This window comes from Perognathus longimembris, chromosome 1 (genome assembly GCF_023159225.1).
Source record: "Perognathus longimembris pacificus isolate PPM17 chromosome 1, ASM2315922v1, whole genome shotgun sequence".
NCBI lineage: Eukaryota > Metazoa > Chordata > Mammalia > Rodentia > Heteromyidae > Perognathus > Perognathus longimembris.
Window position 1 is genome coordinate 50,350,577 of NC_063161.1, and position 14,464 is coordinate 50,365,040.

The 14,464-nt window shown below is 50.8% G+C and overlaps 1 protein-coding gene across 1 annotated transcript; it reads left to right on the forward strand.

The window, feature by feature from the left end:
* Nucleotides 1-889: 889 nt before the first annotated feature.
* Krt82 (keratin 82) lies at nt 890-11,788 on the forward strand. Its single transcript, XM_048350504.1, has 9 exons — nt 890-1,297; nt 3,202-3,410; nt 6,356-6,416; nt 7,038-7,133; nt 7,451-7,615; nt 8,926-9,051; nt 9,930-10,150; nt 10,374-10,405; nt 11,548-11,788. Exons 1-9 carry the CDS (start codon nt 893-895, stop codon nt 11,781-11,783), a joined length of 1,551 nt encoding a protein of 516 aa, XP_048206461.1. The 5' UTR covers nt 890-892; the 3' UTR covers nt 11,784-11,788.
* Nucleotides 11,789-14,464: the final 2,676 nt, after the last annotated feature.

Below are 14,464 nucleotides of genomic sequence, written 5' to 3' on the forward strand. Positions count from 1 at the left end.
GAGGGCCTGCCAGCATCTCCTGAGAGCTGCATATGGGACAGGTGCTGAGGGGCAAGTCTGAGTCCCAATTCTACCCAGAACATTCCTCAGAGCACAGGTTATATCCTCCTCTGTGAGATACCAAGAGGCAGTGCAGAACCCCAAACTCCATGCAACTGGGCTTGGGTGACCACAGGGTACTGGAGAAAACACCAAGTCTTGCCTCTTGAGTCCTTTCCAGTCTTTTTTAGCCAGAAGAACAGTCCTTTCACCTGCAGGACCCCTGGGGGGAGGGAGGGGGATGGAGCACCAGCTATTGGGCTCCACCTGTCCTAAGGAGGAAGGACCCACCTGCTGTAAGGAGGTGTCTCCCTCCCCCCACCCCAAAGCCTTCTTCCCGGGGAACATCTGGTACTATCTAGGAGCCTGTGGAGGGCAGCTGGGTCTGGAGGATCTGTGGAAAGACAGAGATAGCCTTGGGCAAGGAGAGCTTTCTCAACAAGTCTACTCTGTGATGGAATCCCAGGGAAGTTGGGTGTACACTTCTTTTCCCTCGGTCACACAGACTCATTCTCCCTTTCCTCCAGCCTGTGCCACTGGATACCACAAGCATATCTGTCCAGTTGGCCTCTTTATCGCCTCCATAAACAAGGAAGGAGGACAAATAGGATTTTTATAGGGCCCACCAGCATTAACCATTGGCTCTTTGCTACCCTAATTATCCATCTTGCTACTTAGCAGCTGCCAATATCTCAAGCTCATAAAACCTGATTTAATGGTCATTAGGGGGTTTGACCCAGCTCAACCTTCCATCTCCCTGCCAGATAAAAAGGGGGAAACTAGACCATGGCTTGGCCAATCCTGTCTCCAGGGCTCCCCTCCAGAGTTCATCTCTCCGGCCCTCTCTTCTGCCATGTCGTGTCGCTCCGTCCAGGTGGGCGCCAGGTGTGGCAGTCGGAACTTCAGCTCCTGTTCGGCTATCATACCCCAGATGGTCACCCACTATGAAGTAAGCAAGGCACCGTGCAGGTCAGTGGCAGGTGGGGGCCTCCGAGCGCTGGGCTGCCTGGGTTCCCGGAGCCTGTGCAATGTGGGCTTTGGGAGGCCCCGGGTAGCTTCCAGGTGTGGCCTGCCTGGCTTCGGGTACCGAGCAGGGGCCACCTGCGGGCCTCCTACCTGCATCACCCCTGTGACCATCAATGAGAGTCTGCTGGTCCCACTGGAGCTGGAGATCGACCCAACGGTACAGAAGGTGAAGAGGGACGAGAAGGAACAGATCAAGTGCCTCAATAACCGCTTTGCCTCCTTCATCAACAAGGTAAGAGGGGGGCCAAAGAGCACAGGTGGGGTGGTGAGGACTTAGGGTAGAGAACCCCCTGAGTCTGTGGGAGAAGAGCCATCCTTTGTTGTTCGGCTTCTGGAACATTCCACACCACTTATGGTTGAAAGTTAATTAGATCTGTGTCAACACAGAACATTTCCTTTCTGTTTCCTAGTCCGTGTGTGTGTGTGTGTGTGTGTGTGTGTGTGTGTGTGTGTGTGTGCCAGTCCTGGGGCTTGAACACAGGACCCTGTAGACTTTTTAGCTCAAGATTAGGCCTCCACCACTGGAGCCACAGCTCCACTTTTGGCTAGTGGTTAATTGGTGATGAGATTTTCATGGAATTTCCTGTTTGGGCTGGCTTTGTACTTTGATTCTCAGATCTCAGTCTCCTAAATAGCTAGGAGTCTAGGCAGGAGCCACCAAAACCCGACATTTTTTCTGTTGTTGTTGTCTTGTTTTAAGTATGTCACTTTGCTCAGGATAGCATCTGACAAAAATCCCCAAAGGTTGCCTGAGGGTGCACTGTATGAGGAACTTCCAAAAGGAATATTCAAAGAGGCAGGGAAATGCCCGTTCATAAGAGACCTTCCTTTGAGCCAGAAGTGCATCAAGATTTTTGGACTTGAAGGCAGAAATGGATATCATGACCCCTAAATCTGCCATCATTTTAGGCCTGGGATGAAGAAAAAGTGGAGCAGTCCGAGTTGGGGGCGGGGGGCACAAAGCGGCGATTATCCACCTCTTGCATCTGTCAACGCCAGAGTGAGAGGCTACAGGGAATAGTGACAGGATGCCTGCCTTTAAGAGGCACGAAACTGGTCTGCCATCCCTTAGCTGTCCCTAGGCCTATCCCCACATCCCAGACAGACTCATGGGGGTCAGGATTCTTGCATAAGGCTGAGTTGTTGGTTCTGGTAGCCCCAGGGTTTAGGTGCAACATTCCTGGGTCAGATCAGATGTCAGAGGTCCTGGGTCCCGGGTCTGGGCATGGTTCTTCAGCCTGTGAGGAAGGATGAGAGGCAGTGGTGCTTCCAAAAGGAATTGGCTTGCTTCTACTTACAGTTAAAAAAAAAAATCTCAATGATAAGCATCTCCATAATTTGGACCCCAGCTTTCAGCCTTCAAAGTAGGTCGCTGACCAGAAATAGGACAAGATCCCTAGTATGCAGCGTTCTTGGTGGGGGGGGGGGGGGTGAGGCATGATATGGAAAACCCTAGGGCAAGTATCCAAAAGCTCTGTGCTGATCACTAGTTGGGTGACCAGGATCAACTCCCTCACCTGCTTCTAATTTTTTTTTAAAGGAAGTAAAAAGAAAGAAAGAAGGAAGTAGATCTAGCTGTCCTTGTTTCTAAGACCTGGGTACCTTCCATGTGCAACTGGGCAGGCCAGGAGTGCTCAGGTGGACCCAGCTCACCCTTCCCCCCCCCCTTTGATCTGACTTTCTGCTCTGGGTGCCCATGGGCTCAAGCATCACCCCGCGGCCATACAGGTGTGCTCACAGCTTCCCATCCATAACCCAGGCTCCTGCTCTGGAAAGCAGAAGAAGAGGTCGGAGGCTTAATCAAGGCCATGTCTCATGGGAGATGGGTTGGAAGGCAGACAGGGTTGAAATATGAACCTGTCCCAGCCCTGCCAGAGAAAGATTGTCTCCATTTCAACATGCAGCCCCTGAGTAGAAGGCAAGGGATCCTCTACAACTCCCTCCAAATAGAGGAGACATAGAGACACATACCCACAGATGCCAGTCTCTGCAGTGACCTTAACTGTTGCAGATTCTAGGGCATTCATTGATAGGGAGGGGTGTGTTGGGAGAGAACCTCAAATCATTTCACTGCTTTCTCCAAGGCTTGGTCTCCAGGACTCCCCCTGCTTGCTGACACCCTCTGCTTGGCTGCAGGTCCGGTTCCTGGAGCAGAAGAATAAGCTGCTGGAGACCAAGTGGAACTTCATGCAGCAGCAGAGGTGTTGCCAGAGCAACCTGGAACCCCTCTTTGAGGGCTATGTCTGTGCGCTGAGGCGGCAGCTGGACTGCGTGTCGGGGGAGCGTGGGAGACTGGAGGCCGAGCTCTGTGCTCTCCAGGATGCACTGGAGGGCTACAAGAAAAAGTAAGTGGGTTCTGCCTTCCCCGAAAAAGGGAATGGAGAAGCCAACCACAGAAACCACCTGGGCTTTAGTTTCTCCAGGTATACACTGGGGGACCTAAAACAGTTCACCCAAATGGTAGAGATAAATGGGATAAAATAGACAGAGCGTCAACATTATCCTATATTTTGATATGAAAGCTGGCATTTGTCTTTGTCTCCTCACTTATGTAAGACCTTTGTTATCTCTCTTGCTATGAAAACAACTCTTCCACCTACTATTTCAGAAGCACCAGGTGTCTGTTCTAAGCTATTTACTTGTCCTTCCATAGACCCCTTTGTAGACCTCAGAGCAGGAACCACTTCTTCATTCCACAGCAGAACTCTAAGATTCCCCCCTACCTGGTGACCTGGTGTGTGTGTGTGTGTGTGTGTGTGTGTGTGTGTGTGTGTGTGTGTGTGTGTGTGTGTATGTGTGTTAGGGGGGTGTCACTGCCTCTTAGCTTTTTTGCTCAAGGCTAGCACTCTACCACTGGAGCCACATCTCCACTTCCAGCTTTTTGGTGGTTAATGAGAGATAATAGTCCTCAGATCTCAGTGTCCTGAGTAGCTAGGATTATAGATATGAGCCACCACTCCATGCTAGCGTACCAGTTGTCCCCAACACTTAATAACCCCTGTCTCAGCATTTCCCTCAGTTCATCAGCCTGAACTTCTGGCTCCCCCATCTTGCTTTGTCACAGCTGCAAATAATCATGGTTCCCCCCCAACCTCCATAATCAAGAGCTCTATCTTGCTTTCTAGTACTTTGGGGTTTGTGTCATCAAATTACTCCCCACACCCTGGCTCTGGGTCAGTTTCCCAGCCTGGCATAGGCTGCTGATGATTTCACTGCTTTCAAGAGGCTGAGGTCTATATACGTTAGGGTCCTCGGTAGATCTACATGGCCCCACAGCTCCATGGAAATGCTTGCTAGGGCTGGGGTAGAGGCAGACATTTCCATTGAGGAGAAACAATGTGAATACACTGAGAGCAACAGCTCATAAGGCATTGGGCCAGTGAGTAAAGTAGAGCTATGTTGTAGGTATTAACTATTGGTCTTTTCAATGGTGGGCCTTGTATCGGGAAGTATGGGTGCTCTTGAGAAGCAAGGGTGGTAAGCTGTGCATACTCCAGTGCAGTAAATACACACCACCTGCCCTTCCATGTGAACAGCTACAGAATGGAACCCACAGAGAGAAGAAGAATCCTAAGTGAGGGAGTGATGGGAAGGGGCTCCAGAAGTCTTCCTGGAGGAGGCATCATTTGCTTGGGGCCTCAAAGGATAAAGGTTCTTCTAATAGCTTCCTTTTTTTTTTTTTTTATTTTGCCAGTCCTGGGCTTGAACTCAGGGCCTGGGCACTGTCCCTGAGCAGCTTTTGCTCAAAGTTAGCACTCTACCACTTGAGCCACAGTGGCATTTCCAGCCTTTTCTGTTTATGTAGTACTATAGTATCAAACCCAGGGCTTCATGCATGCTAGGCAAGCACTCTACCACTAAGCCACATTCCCGGCCCTCTAATAGCTTCTTATAGAAACAGGTGACAAGGAGGGGCAGGATGTGTCAAGTGAAGAGACAATTCTAGCTAACTGTGATAGGCTGTAGGAGGGCAGAGCCTTGAGCAGAAGCCATGCCTATTTTGGAAAGTATAGAAGAGAGATGAGGAGACAGATTACAGCTCAAGATGAGAACTTTTGTGTATGTGTGTGTCAGTCCTGGGGCTTGAACTTGGGGCCTGGATGCTGTCCCTGAGCTTTTATGCTCAAGTCTAGCCCTCTACCACTTGAACTACAGCATCACATCTGGCATTTTCAGTGCTTAATTGGAGATTAGCGTCTCAGGGACTGGACTGGCTTTGAACAGCGATCCGCAGATCTCAGCCTCCTGAGTAGCTAGGATTACCAGCCTGAGATACTGGTTTCTTGTCTCAAGATGAAAACTTCTGCTTCTGTAGAGAAGCCAAGAAGGGAAGAATGAGAAAGCACTAGCATTTTGAAGGTGACAAACCCTTGGCACAATACCTGCCATCTGCCCAGAACTATTTTATTGCTTTGCAAATATCAATCAACTCAAAACAGCCCTCTGAGGCAGGGCCAAGGAGACACATCTACAAATGACAAGAGGCAGAGAAGCCAAGTCATTTATCTAGCTTGGCCATGACCAGTACATGAGAGAACCAGGATCCAAGCCTAGTTATGAGGCTCCAGGGCCCAGAGCCAAAGCAGGGCAGAGCTCTGCTGGACAACGGGGAGATGGGCGTCAGGAAGCACAGAGGTGCTTGTAATGGATCAATGTTGCTCATCAAACTGAGTCACTCTGATTTCCCTGTGCCTTAAGGATCCCTGTGTGGGTTGAGTAGCTCTCAGGGAGCTTGGGGAAAATAATTGGGCTATCCCCTTGGGTTTGGTAAAGTGTGTAATTGCTACCTCTCTACTGAGCTGCAGGAAGGGAGCAGGCTCTTCCTCCTGGTGAGGAGCAGGTATGGAGGTCAGCTGGCAATGTCAGGGCCAACAGCTAGCTCAGAGCTGATAGTGAAAGATGGAGTGCCAGCAGCACAACTTTGCTGCAGTCCTTAGAAGGGAAGGAGTAGAGAGATATTGGGGTGGAGGGTGGGGGGGGGAGACTTCTTTCACAGCAAGCCATAATGAAGGTAGACTTCAGGAGGCCTATGAAGAGAATGACTCATCATCAAAATAGGCAACAGGAGAACCAGAAGGAGGAAGGGGGAAGGGCAGCTGTGAGAAGCCTGCTAATAATTATCTGTCTAGGGTGAGGGAGGAGCTAGAGGTATGAGACAGAAGCAGGACCCCCAGCCCCCCTGCAGTTCCCTGGGACCATGGGCGAGAGACAGAGTGGTCCCCAAGGCCTGATTCCAAGCCCATTCCAAACTCCTCAGCCAAACTAAGGTTTCTCTCCACCATCCCAACAGGTACGAAGAGGAACTCTCCCTGCGCCCCTGTGCAGAGAATGAATTTGTCACCTTAAAGAAGGTAAGAGGGATGTGTAGGAAAAGAGCTGTCCCCTGAGCCACCTGACTAACTTTAGGATACCTAGTGCCCCACCCCCACCCCAAAACATCCATATACTCCCAAAGCGACCCTGTCCCCTTAGAATCCTGTGCCAGCCCTTGTGACCCTAGAAAGAAGTCCAGATCTCTCTCTCTCTCTCTCTCTCTCTCTCTCTCACACACACACACACACCACCCTTTGCCAAAGAGCTGAGATTGGCCAGCCTCCATCCTCTAGCTCACTTGGGCTAAGGCTGCCCACGTGGCTGGAGAAGTAGCTAATACCAAGACATAAGCAAAACAAACCCCAAAGATGAGTTCCTTCAGACAAGTGGCTCCTATTTCCAGGTGGCAAAAGGACACTGGGAAGTCTCTAAGCTCTGCTTCTTTCAGAGCCAGATGCCAGGCCCAGCTATGAGATCCTGGAGCTGGAGACCCCCCTCCCAGCCCTCTCTTCCATATGCGCCCAGTGGGAAGAGGTGGTCCCCTGCCTGCCACCTGCTACCAGCATGCCTGGTCAGGTGTCTGACGTGTGGAGAGCGTGGCCCTGGCTCTCTCCTCAGCCCCGGGCCATGACCCCACAGTGATAAGCGCTCTGTTGCAGGACGTGGACACGGCTTTCCTGATGAAGGCTGACCTGGAGACCAACGTGGAGGCTCTAGAGCACGAGATAGACTTCATGAAAGCCTTGTTTGAGGAGGTAGCTGCAGCCCCACTGCTCACTAGGGTTTGGTCAAGGCCATTTCCAGGGCAAAGGGGTGGCAGGTGCCCTTTCTAAGCAGTTGTGGGGAGGGATCCCCCATGGCCTTAGAGAGTGAGTCTACCGAAGAGGGTCCCTCTGGGAAAGTTCCAGGTTATTTGAGGGTGTCACGGGAGCTTGCTGGTGACCGAGGACTTTGAAGGAATTACAGTAGACTGGCGGGCAAGTCTGTGGGGAGAAGTCCAAGCAGACATGGGGTGGGACCCTTAGCATCCCCCAGCCTCCAAGCTCATTCCCCCCACCTCTGGCCTCCCCAGGAGACTGCCCTGCTGCAGTCTCAGATCTCTGAGACCTCGGTCATCGTGAAGATGGACAACAGCAGGGACCTGGATGTGGATGGCATCATTGCCGAGATCAAAGCCCAGTATGATGACATTGCCAGCCGGAGCAAAGCTGAAGCCGAGGCCTGGTACCAGTGCCGGGTGAGGCTGCCCTGCAAAGGGGCAGGCTGGAAGGGTGGGGAGGGAGAGCAGAGCAAAAGAGAGAGATGAGGGAGGGGGAGGGAAGGAGGGAGGGAAGGAGGCAGAAGAGGTAGAAGGGCCCCAGATGTTCTCCACAACAAGTAGATAAGATGGCTAAGCTAGGCCACAGGGCTGGGGAACTCTGTGAACCCTGCACCTGTTGTCTCTGCTAGGCCCTTGGACAGGTCTTTGCAGAGTACACAGCAGGGACCCATCCCCACCCCCCAGCCCCCACCGTGGGCCAGGCCTGTCATCAGAATGACAGGTGTTCAGCTGTATTTACCTACCAGAAGTGGTCCTCTAAGCAGCATCCAATAAATCTAATTGGTGGTGGTGGCAAAGAAGACTCTGGGCTTTGAAGCGTGGGAGGAGGCCAGTGGCCTGGGTGGTTACTAATGGTGGAGCAGAAACGGTGATTAAGGTGGCCCCAGACTCAGTAATTAGGGGCTTTCTGGGAGAATGGGGGCACCCTAGGGACAACTTGATTTAACAAATGCTATCATCTGGTCTTACTGCACCCTGCCTGAGCAAGGCACCACATCTGTATTCATTCCCTGGTGCGCTGTTTGTGGAGGGTCCACCATGTGCTGAGTACAGTGCTAGATGTGAAGGAGCCAGTCTGCAACAGGGCATATGGCTGGCCCTGGCTTTGTGATTTTCCTCCCTCTTGGGGCCAGCGGAGGGTGGCAGGCAATCAACAGGACAAAAAGAAAACACAGAGGCCAAGCTCACATCTGTAATCCAAGCCACTCAGGAGACTGAGATCTGAGGATTATAGTTCAAAGCCCACTGGGAAGGAAAGTTGATGAAACTCTTATTTCTTAACCACCAAAAAGCTGGAAAGGGAGCATTCAAGTGGCCCAAGTGGTTGAACACCATCCTTGCACAAAAAGCTAAGGGAAAGTGGCCAAGCCCTGAATTTAAACCTTGGTATGAGCTCATATAGCAAAAGGAAGGGAGGGAAGGAGGGAAGGAGGGAGGGAGGGAGGGAGGGAGGAAGGAAGGAAGGAAGGAAGGAAGGAAGGAAGGAAGGAAGGAAGGAAGGAAGGAAGGAAGGAAGGAAGGAAGGAAGGAAGGAAGGGAAGGAAGGAAGGAAGGAAGGAAGGGAAGGAAGGAAGGAAGGAAGGAAGGAAGGAAGGAAGGAAGGAAGGAAGGAAGGGAAGGAAAGGAAGGCAGGGTAGGCAGAACTAAAGCCCTGGCTCACTGAGAAAGATGGCTAGGAGATGCTGTGGGATGGCTGGGCTGGGGCTCTGACTTCTCTGTCTCCTCAGTATGAGGAGCTGAGGCTAACAGCTGGAGACCACTGTGACAACCTTCGAAACCGTAAGAACGAGATCCTGGAAATGAACAAACTGATCCAGCGGCTGCAGCAAGACATTGAGTCAGTCAAGGCTCAGGTAAGGCAGGACCTCTGGCTATGACAGTCTACCAGTGACCAGAGCAGAGGCCACTGGACCACTAGAGATGGGGGCCAGGCCCAGCCCTCCTAGTGAGCCCTGCCAAAGGAGACAGACATGTGCCACCTTGCTTAACAGGAAGCAAACCTTTTCTATAAGAGCTACCCATCTGATGAGCAGCCTCAGGATACAGTCAGGTCCCCAATGAGGTGAGGTGACTCCTGGCAGAGATGAAATAGCAAGGGAGTAGGGACCATGTTCTCCTTGGCTCCTTCAAACCCAGACTCCAATCCTGTGATCCTAAAAATTGTTCTCCTAGGCTAAGGAAGACCAGTTAGGCATTAAAATCTATTAGTGTTAGATGCCATTGGCTTATACTCAGACTACTAACTACTCAGGAAACTGAGATCTGAGGATTGTGATTTGAAGCCAACCCCGGGCAAAAAATAATAATAAAAAAATTCATGATACTCTTACCTCTAATTAACCAACAAAAGGCCAGAAGTTGAGCTGTAGCTCCATTTGGGCAAAAATGCTAAGGATCAGTGCCCAGGTCCTGAGTTCAAGCCTCATTACTGGCACACGAATGCTCTCATACACCTGTGCCAACACACACACACACACACACACACACACACACACACACACACACACACTGCTGAGTATTTTCAAGAGGAAATCCTATTTTCACACAGAAAATAGTTCTCAGTACCAGAAGGAACAGATGGCCCAATCCTAGTCCAATCCTACGCTCAAATCTACTGTAAACACAAACCTGGCAGCTTCTATGACTTGTTCTTCCTGTTCTGTGTGGATCCAGCTCAGGCCCCCAAGAGTCTAGTGATGCCTTCTTGTTTGTGTGTGTGCCCTCTCCTCAGCGCTGCAAACTCGAGGAGGCTATAACCCAGGCAGAACAGCAGGGCGAGGCAGCCCTCAGCGATGCTAAGTGCAAGCTGGCGGGGCTGGAGGAGGCCCTGCAGAAGGCCAAGCAGGACATGGCCTGCCTGCTGAAGGAGTACCAGGAGGTGATGAACTCCAAGCTGGGCCTGGACATCGAGATCGCCACCTACAGGCGCCTGCTGGAGGGCGAGGAGCACAGGTGAGCTGAGAGATGAGGAAAAGGCATGGAACGCTTTCTTCCTCACTTGGAAGGCTTCTGCTGCCATAACCTATCTTGTGGTCATGGAATATTTAAGACAGCAGGCAACAGAACAGTCCTCTTGCTTACTGCACTGAAGGTTGGAGGGGGAGAGGTGCTGCATGGATCAGCCTTGTTCTCTTCAATGCAACTAATCTTGCCTTCCTTTTCCTCCTCTCAACAGGCTGTGTGAAGGCATCGGACCAGTGAATATTTGTAAGTAGACGAGCCATGCTACTAGAGCTCTGGGTCTTGGGAGTTGATCAATCAGTGTAAAAGTCCACACCACTCCACTCAGACCTCTGGAGCCATCGCTATTCCACAGGAAGACATCTTATTCCCACAAGTTTTGTTTTGTTTGCCTGTCTTGGGCTTGAACTCAGGGCCTGGGCACTGTCCCTGGCTTCTTTTTGCTCAAGGTTAGCACTCTACCACTTGAGCCACAGCACCACTTCTGCCATTTTCTGTTTATGTGGTGCTGAGGAATTGAATCTAGGGCTTCATGCATGCTAGGCAAGCACTCTACCACTAAACCACATTCCCAGCCCTCTCACGAGTTTTGACTGATGGAGACCTCTAGCTAGCCTGTCCATCTCTTTTAGGGGTTAGAAATGAGAGTAAGCCAGGCATTAGTGGCTCATGCCTGAAATCTAGCTACTCAGGAAGCTGAGATCTGAGGATCAAAGTTAGAAGCCAGCCTGACAATGAAGTCTTTGAGATGCTTATCTCCAATAGACTACCAAAAAGCCAGAAGTAGAGCTATGGCTCAGTGGTAGAGTTCAAACCTTGAGTAAAAAAGCTAAGGGACAGTGTCTAGGCATTGAGTTCAAGCCCCAACACTGGCACACACCGAAAGGAAGGAAGGAAGGAAGGAAGGAAGGAAGGAAGGAAGGAAGGAAGGAAGGAAGGAAAAGAAAGAAGGAAGGAAAGAAGAGAAAGGAAGGAGGGAAGAAGAAAAGAAAGAAGGAAGGAAGGGAAAGAAAGAAGTAAAAGAAAGAGAGAAAGAAAGAAAGAAAGAGAAAGGAGGAACAAACAAACTAACGCATGGAAAGAAAGGGGAGCAGACTTGCAGTGTCAGAGGCTCTAAGAGGATACTTTAAAGCAGGCTTAGAAGGGAGAGACAAGACAAATTGAGACTAAGAACACGTCAAGTAGGCACCAGGCTTGGCCTTATCAAGGCTCTGGGGAAAGGGAGAAGGACATGGGCTGGACGGGGAGGCATGGAAGTGGGCAGCTGGGATCGGGGGTCTTTGGAGGGGAGTGGCAGCTGCCTGGAGCAGAGGCCTGGCTGAGGAGCTCCTGGGAAAGCCTGTCAGTAAATGGGCTGGGGCCCTGAGCATCCTTTCCCCTTCTTGTAGCGGTGAGCAGCTCCAAGGGTGCCGCCCTGTACCAGCCATGTGTGGTCAGCACGCCCATGCTGAGGACGGAGTACTGCACGGGGCCCGCTGGCACCCTCAGGAGCAGTGGGGGCTGCAGCGTGGTGGGCACTGGTGAACTCTACATCCCCTGCGAGCCCCAGGGCCTCCTGAGCTGCGGGAGTGGACGGAGCTCCAGCATGAAAATGGGGTCTGGGAGAAGCTCCTTAGGCCATTAGAATTAACACAGGACCAGAGGCTGGGAACCCAGGGATTGGAGCCCAGGATGTCTCACCCCTACACATACACACACACACACACACACACACACACACACACGCACACACACACACACACACACGGCTAAAGACTAGAATAGACCAAACCCCTACTTCCCCACACTGATTCCAGATTCCCCTAGGATTCTCACAGGGAGATGAGCTGTACCTCTCCGGCCCATCATTACTTTCAAGAGACACTTTTGACACAGCTGGATACAGGCTCTGAGCTAGGCCCTGGGCTGGGGTGCGTGCAGAAAAAGAAAATTCTAAACTCTTGTCCTCTAGGCTGGTGATGGACAGCCTCAGTATGATGGAGAGAATGGCAATACCCCTTAGTGCTTCTCTTCTGGGTAAGAAGGGCACGTTACTTCTGCTTTGTTGAAGGTCCCAATCTACTCAGTCAGTCAGCCCTGCCCTCCTCACCCCACCCAAACTTCCCCAGTGGCTCTCACACACCCAAGAAAAGTGAACGCTCCTCAGTACCCACCTGAAACCGGTACTATTGTGAACACCAAGAGTCACCCCTACTCCGATACTGATGACTCACACCTGTAATCCTCAGGAGGCTGAGACCCAGAGAATCAAGGCTCAGAGTCAGCCCATACAGTTAATCTCCAATTAGCCAGCAAAATGCCAGACCGGCAGTGTGGCTCATGTGGTTGACCACCAGCTATGAGCAAGCAAGCCCAACAAGTGCCAAGTCCCGAGTTCAAATCCTGATGCTGAGGGCAGGGGAAGAAGACGGGACACTCCAAGTCCCATTCTGAGTTTCAGAGCCATCTCAGGACTTCAGGCTCACCTGGAACTGCTAGTATCTAGTCTCTTCCAGCACAGAGACCTGAGACCCAGTCTTTGGGCAGCAGATTTACTGGTTCAGGTATGATGAACTCAAGCTATAAAAATAAGAGTATTTCCCAAGCTTACATCTGCAGGTGCTATAAAAAAATACCTAGACCAAAGGGACACAGAATAGTTACTAGCCAGACAGATATCAAGAGCTGACACTCGTTTAGTGGGATCAAAACCCACTCTCATCTCACTTTCTGTTCACAGCCTCTGCTTCCTGCTCCCTCTCCCTTTAGTTCCTCTGGCTTTGGGGCTTCGGGTGTCTTATAAATATAGGTTTATAAATTTAAATATAGGCTGTCGCAATAACATGGAGACCAGAGAAGGTGCTAAGCTGACTCCACTTCCCAATGCTCCTCCTACAACCCCTGCCACCTGGGACCCAGGTTCTCTGCCAGGAACCTCTACCTGTTCCTGGTAATCTGACTCTGTTTACATCATGGGAATGTAGACAACTCATCCTTCTGTGTATGGAGGATGAGAGGGGCACCATAAGACTGAGGGGAATCAGAAGCAGCAGCCTTTGGATACTGGAGGGTGGTGATGGAAATAAAGGTTGTTAAATCAGTGGAAAACCACTCTACATGATTTGCAAGTGGAATAAATACAGCTGTATATAAATCATACTTCAACCCCACCCCAATAGTTCACAAGTCACTTCCCATGTGACAAACACCAGGACCACTGTACATAGGCATCCTCCCTTTATGGGACCCTGTGTACTCTAGAAAAACCCGTGGGGTCCCCTGTCATGTCTAATCTTAGCAGTACCCAAGCTATGGGCTCTGATCCTGTTCTGGACCATTTCCAGGGCCTGGGCAGCCCTCGTTGGAGAAAGCAGTGAAGAGGTACAAGACCAGGATGCTCCAGTCACCTCTTGCCATTTAGAGAACCCCAAGACCTGGAGGCAAGTGGTTCTAATCCTCTGTGAGGACCCCCCAGTACTCTTCCAGCTGTCTTTGGGATCCCCCAAACAACCCCACCTCAGAGGCTCTCTCCCCCTTGTGGTGACCCCTCCTGAAAACATCCTTCCCCATGGCCAGACACAGCGGCCCTGTCCTGTGCTAAGCCCTGGGCTAGAGGTTGGAAGTGGTTGGGGGGATGATGAAGATGCCCTCTTAATCCTAGAACAGACCCCAGCCACAAAGAGGAGCCATAACTAATGATGTCAGCAAATAGGAGGGCAGCACAGAGCAGCTAATGATTAGGTTGGAAAGGGAGCTGAGAAATCCATGGTGAAGATCACAAGAACAGAATCCCCAACAGGAAGTCTGAAGTTGCAGATCTGTGGACAGTATTCAAAAGAACCTGTTCATTCCCCTTTTCATCCACAGTGTATGGGCTCACAAAGCATCTTCTTGGGTCAGGCCACATCGGAGCTGTCAGGACAGTAGGGAACCAGACAGTCCTGTGAGTACAAGTACAATATACCCAGTACCTAGGGCCTGAGAGAGACAATGTAATATGGCACAATCACTGTGGAAAACAGTCTGGAAGTTCCTGAAAATCTTCAACATAGAATTACCATATAGCCAGGTACTGGTAGCTAGTGGCTCACATCTGTAATCTTAGCTACTGGGGTGTAAGGATTACTGTTTAAAGCCAACCTGGGCCGAAAAGTCCATCAAACTATTCTCTCACATTAGCTAGCAAAAAGAAAAAAAAATCCAGAAGTGGAGGTATGGCTCAAGTGGTAGAGTGTTAGCTTGTGCTGAAAAAACTAAGCAAGAATATGAAACTCTGAGTTCAAGGCCCAGTTCCAGCACACACAGACAAAAAAGTTATTATATGAC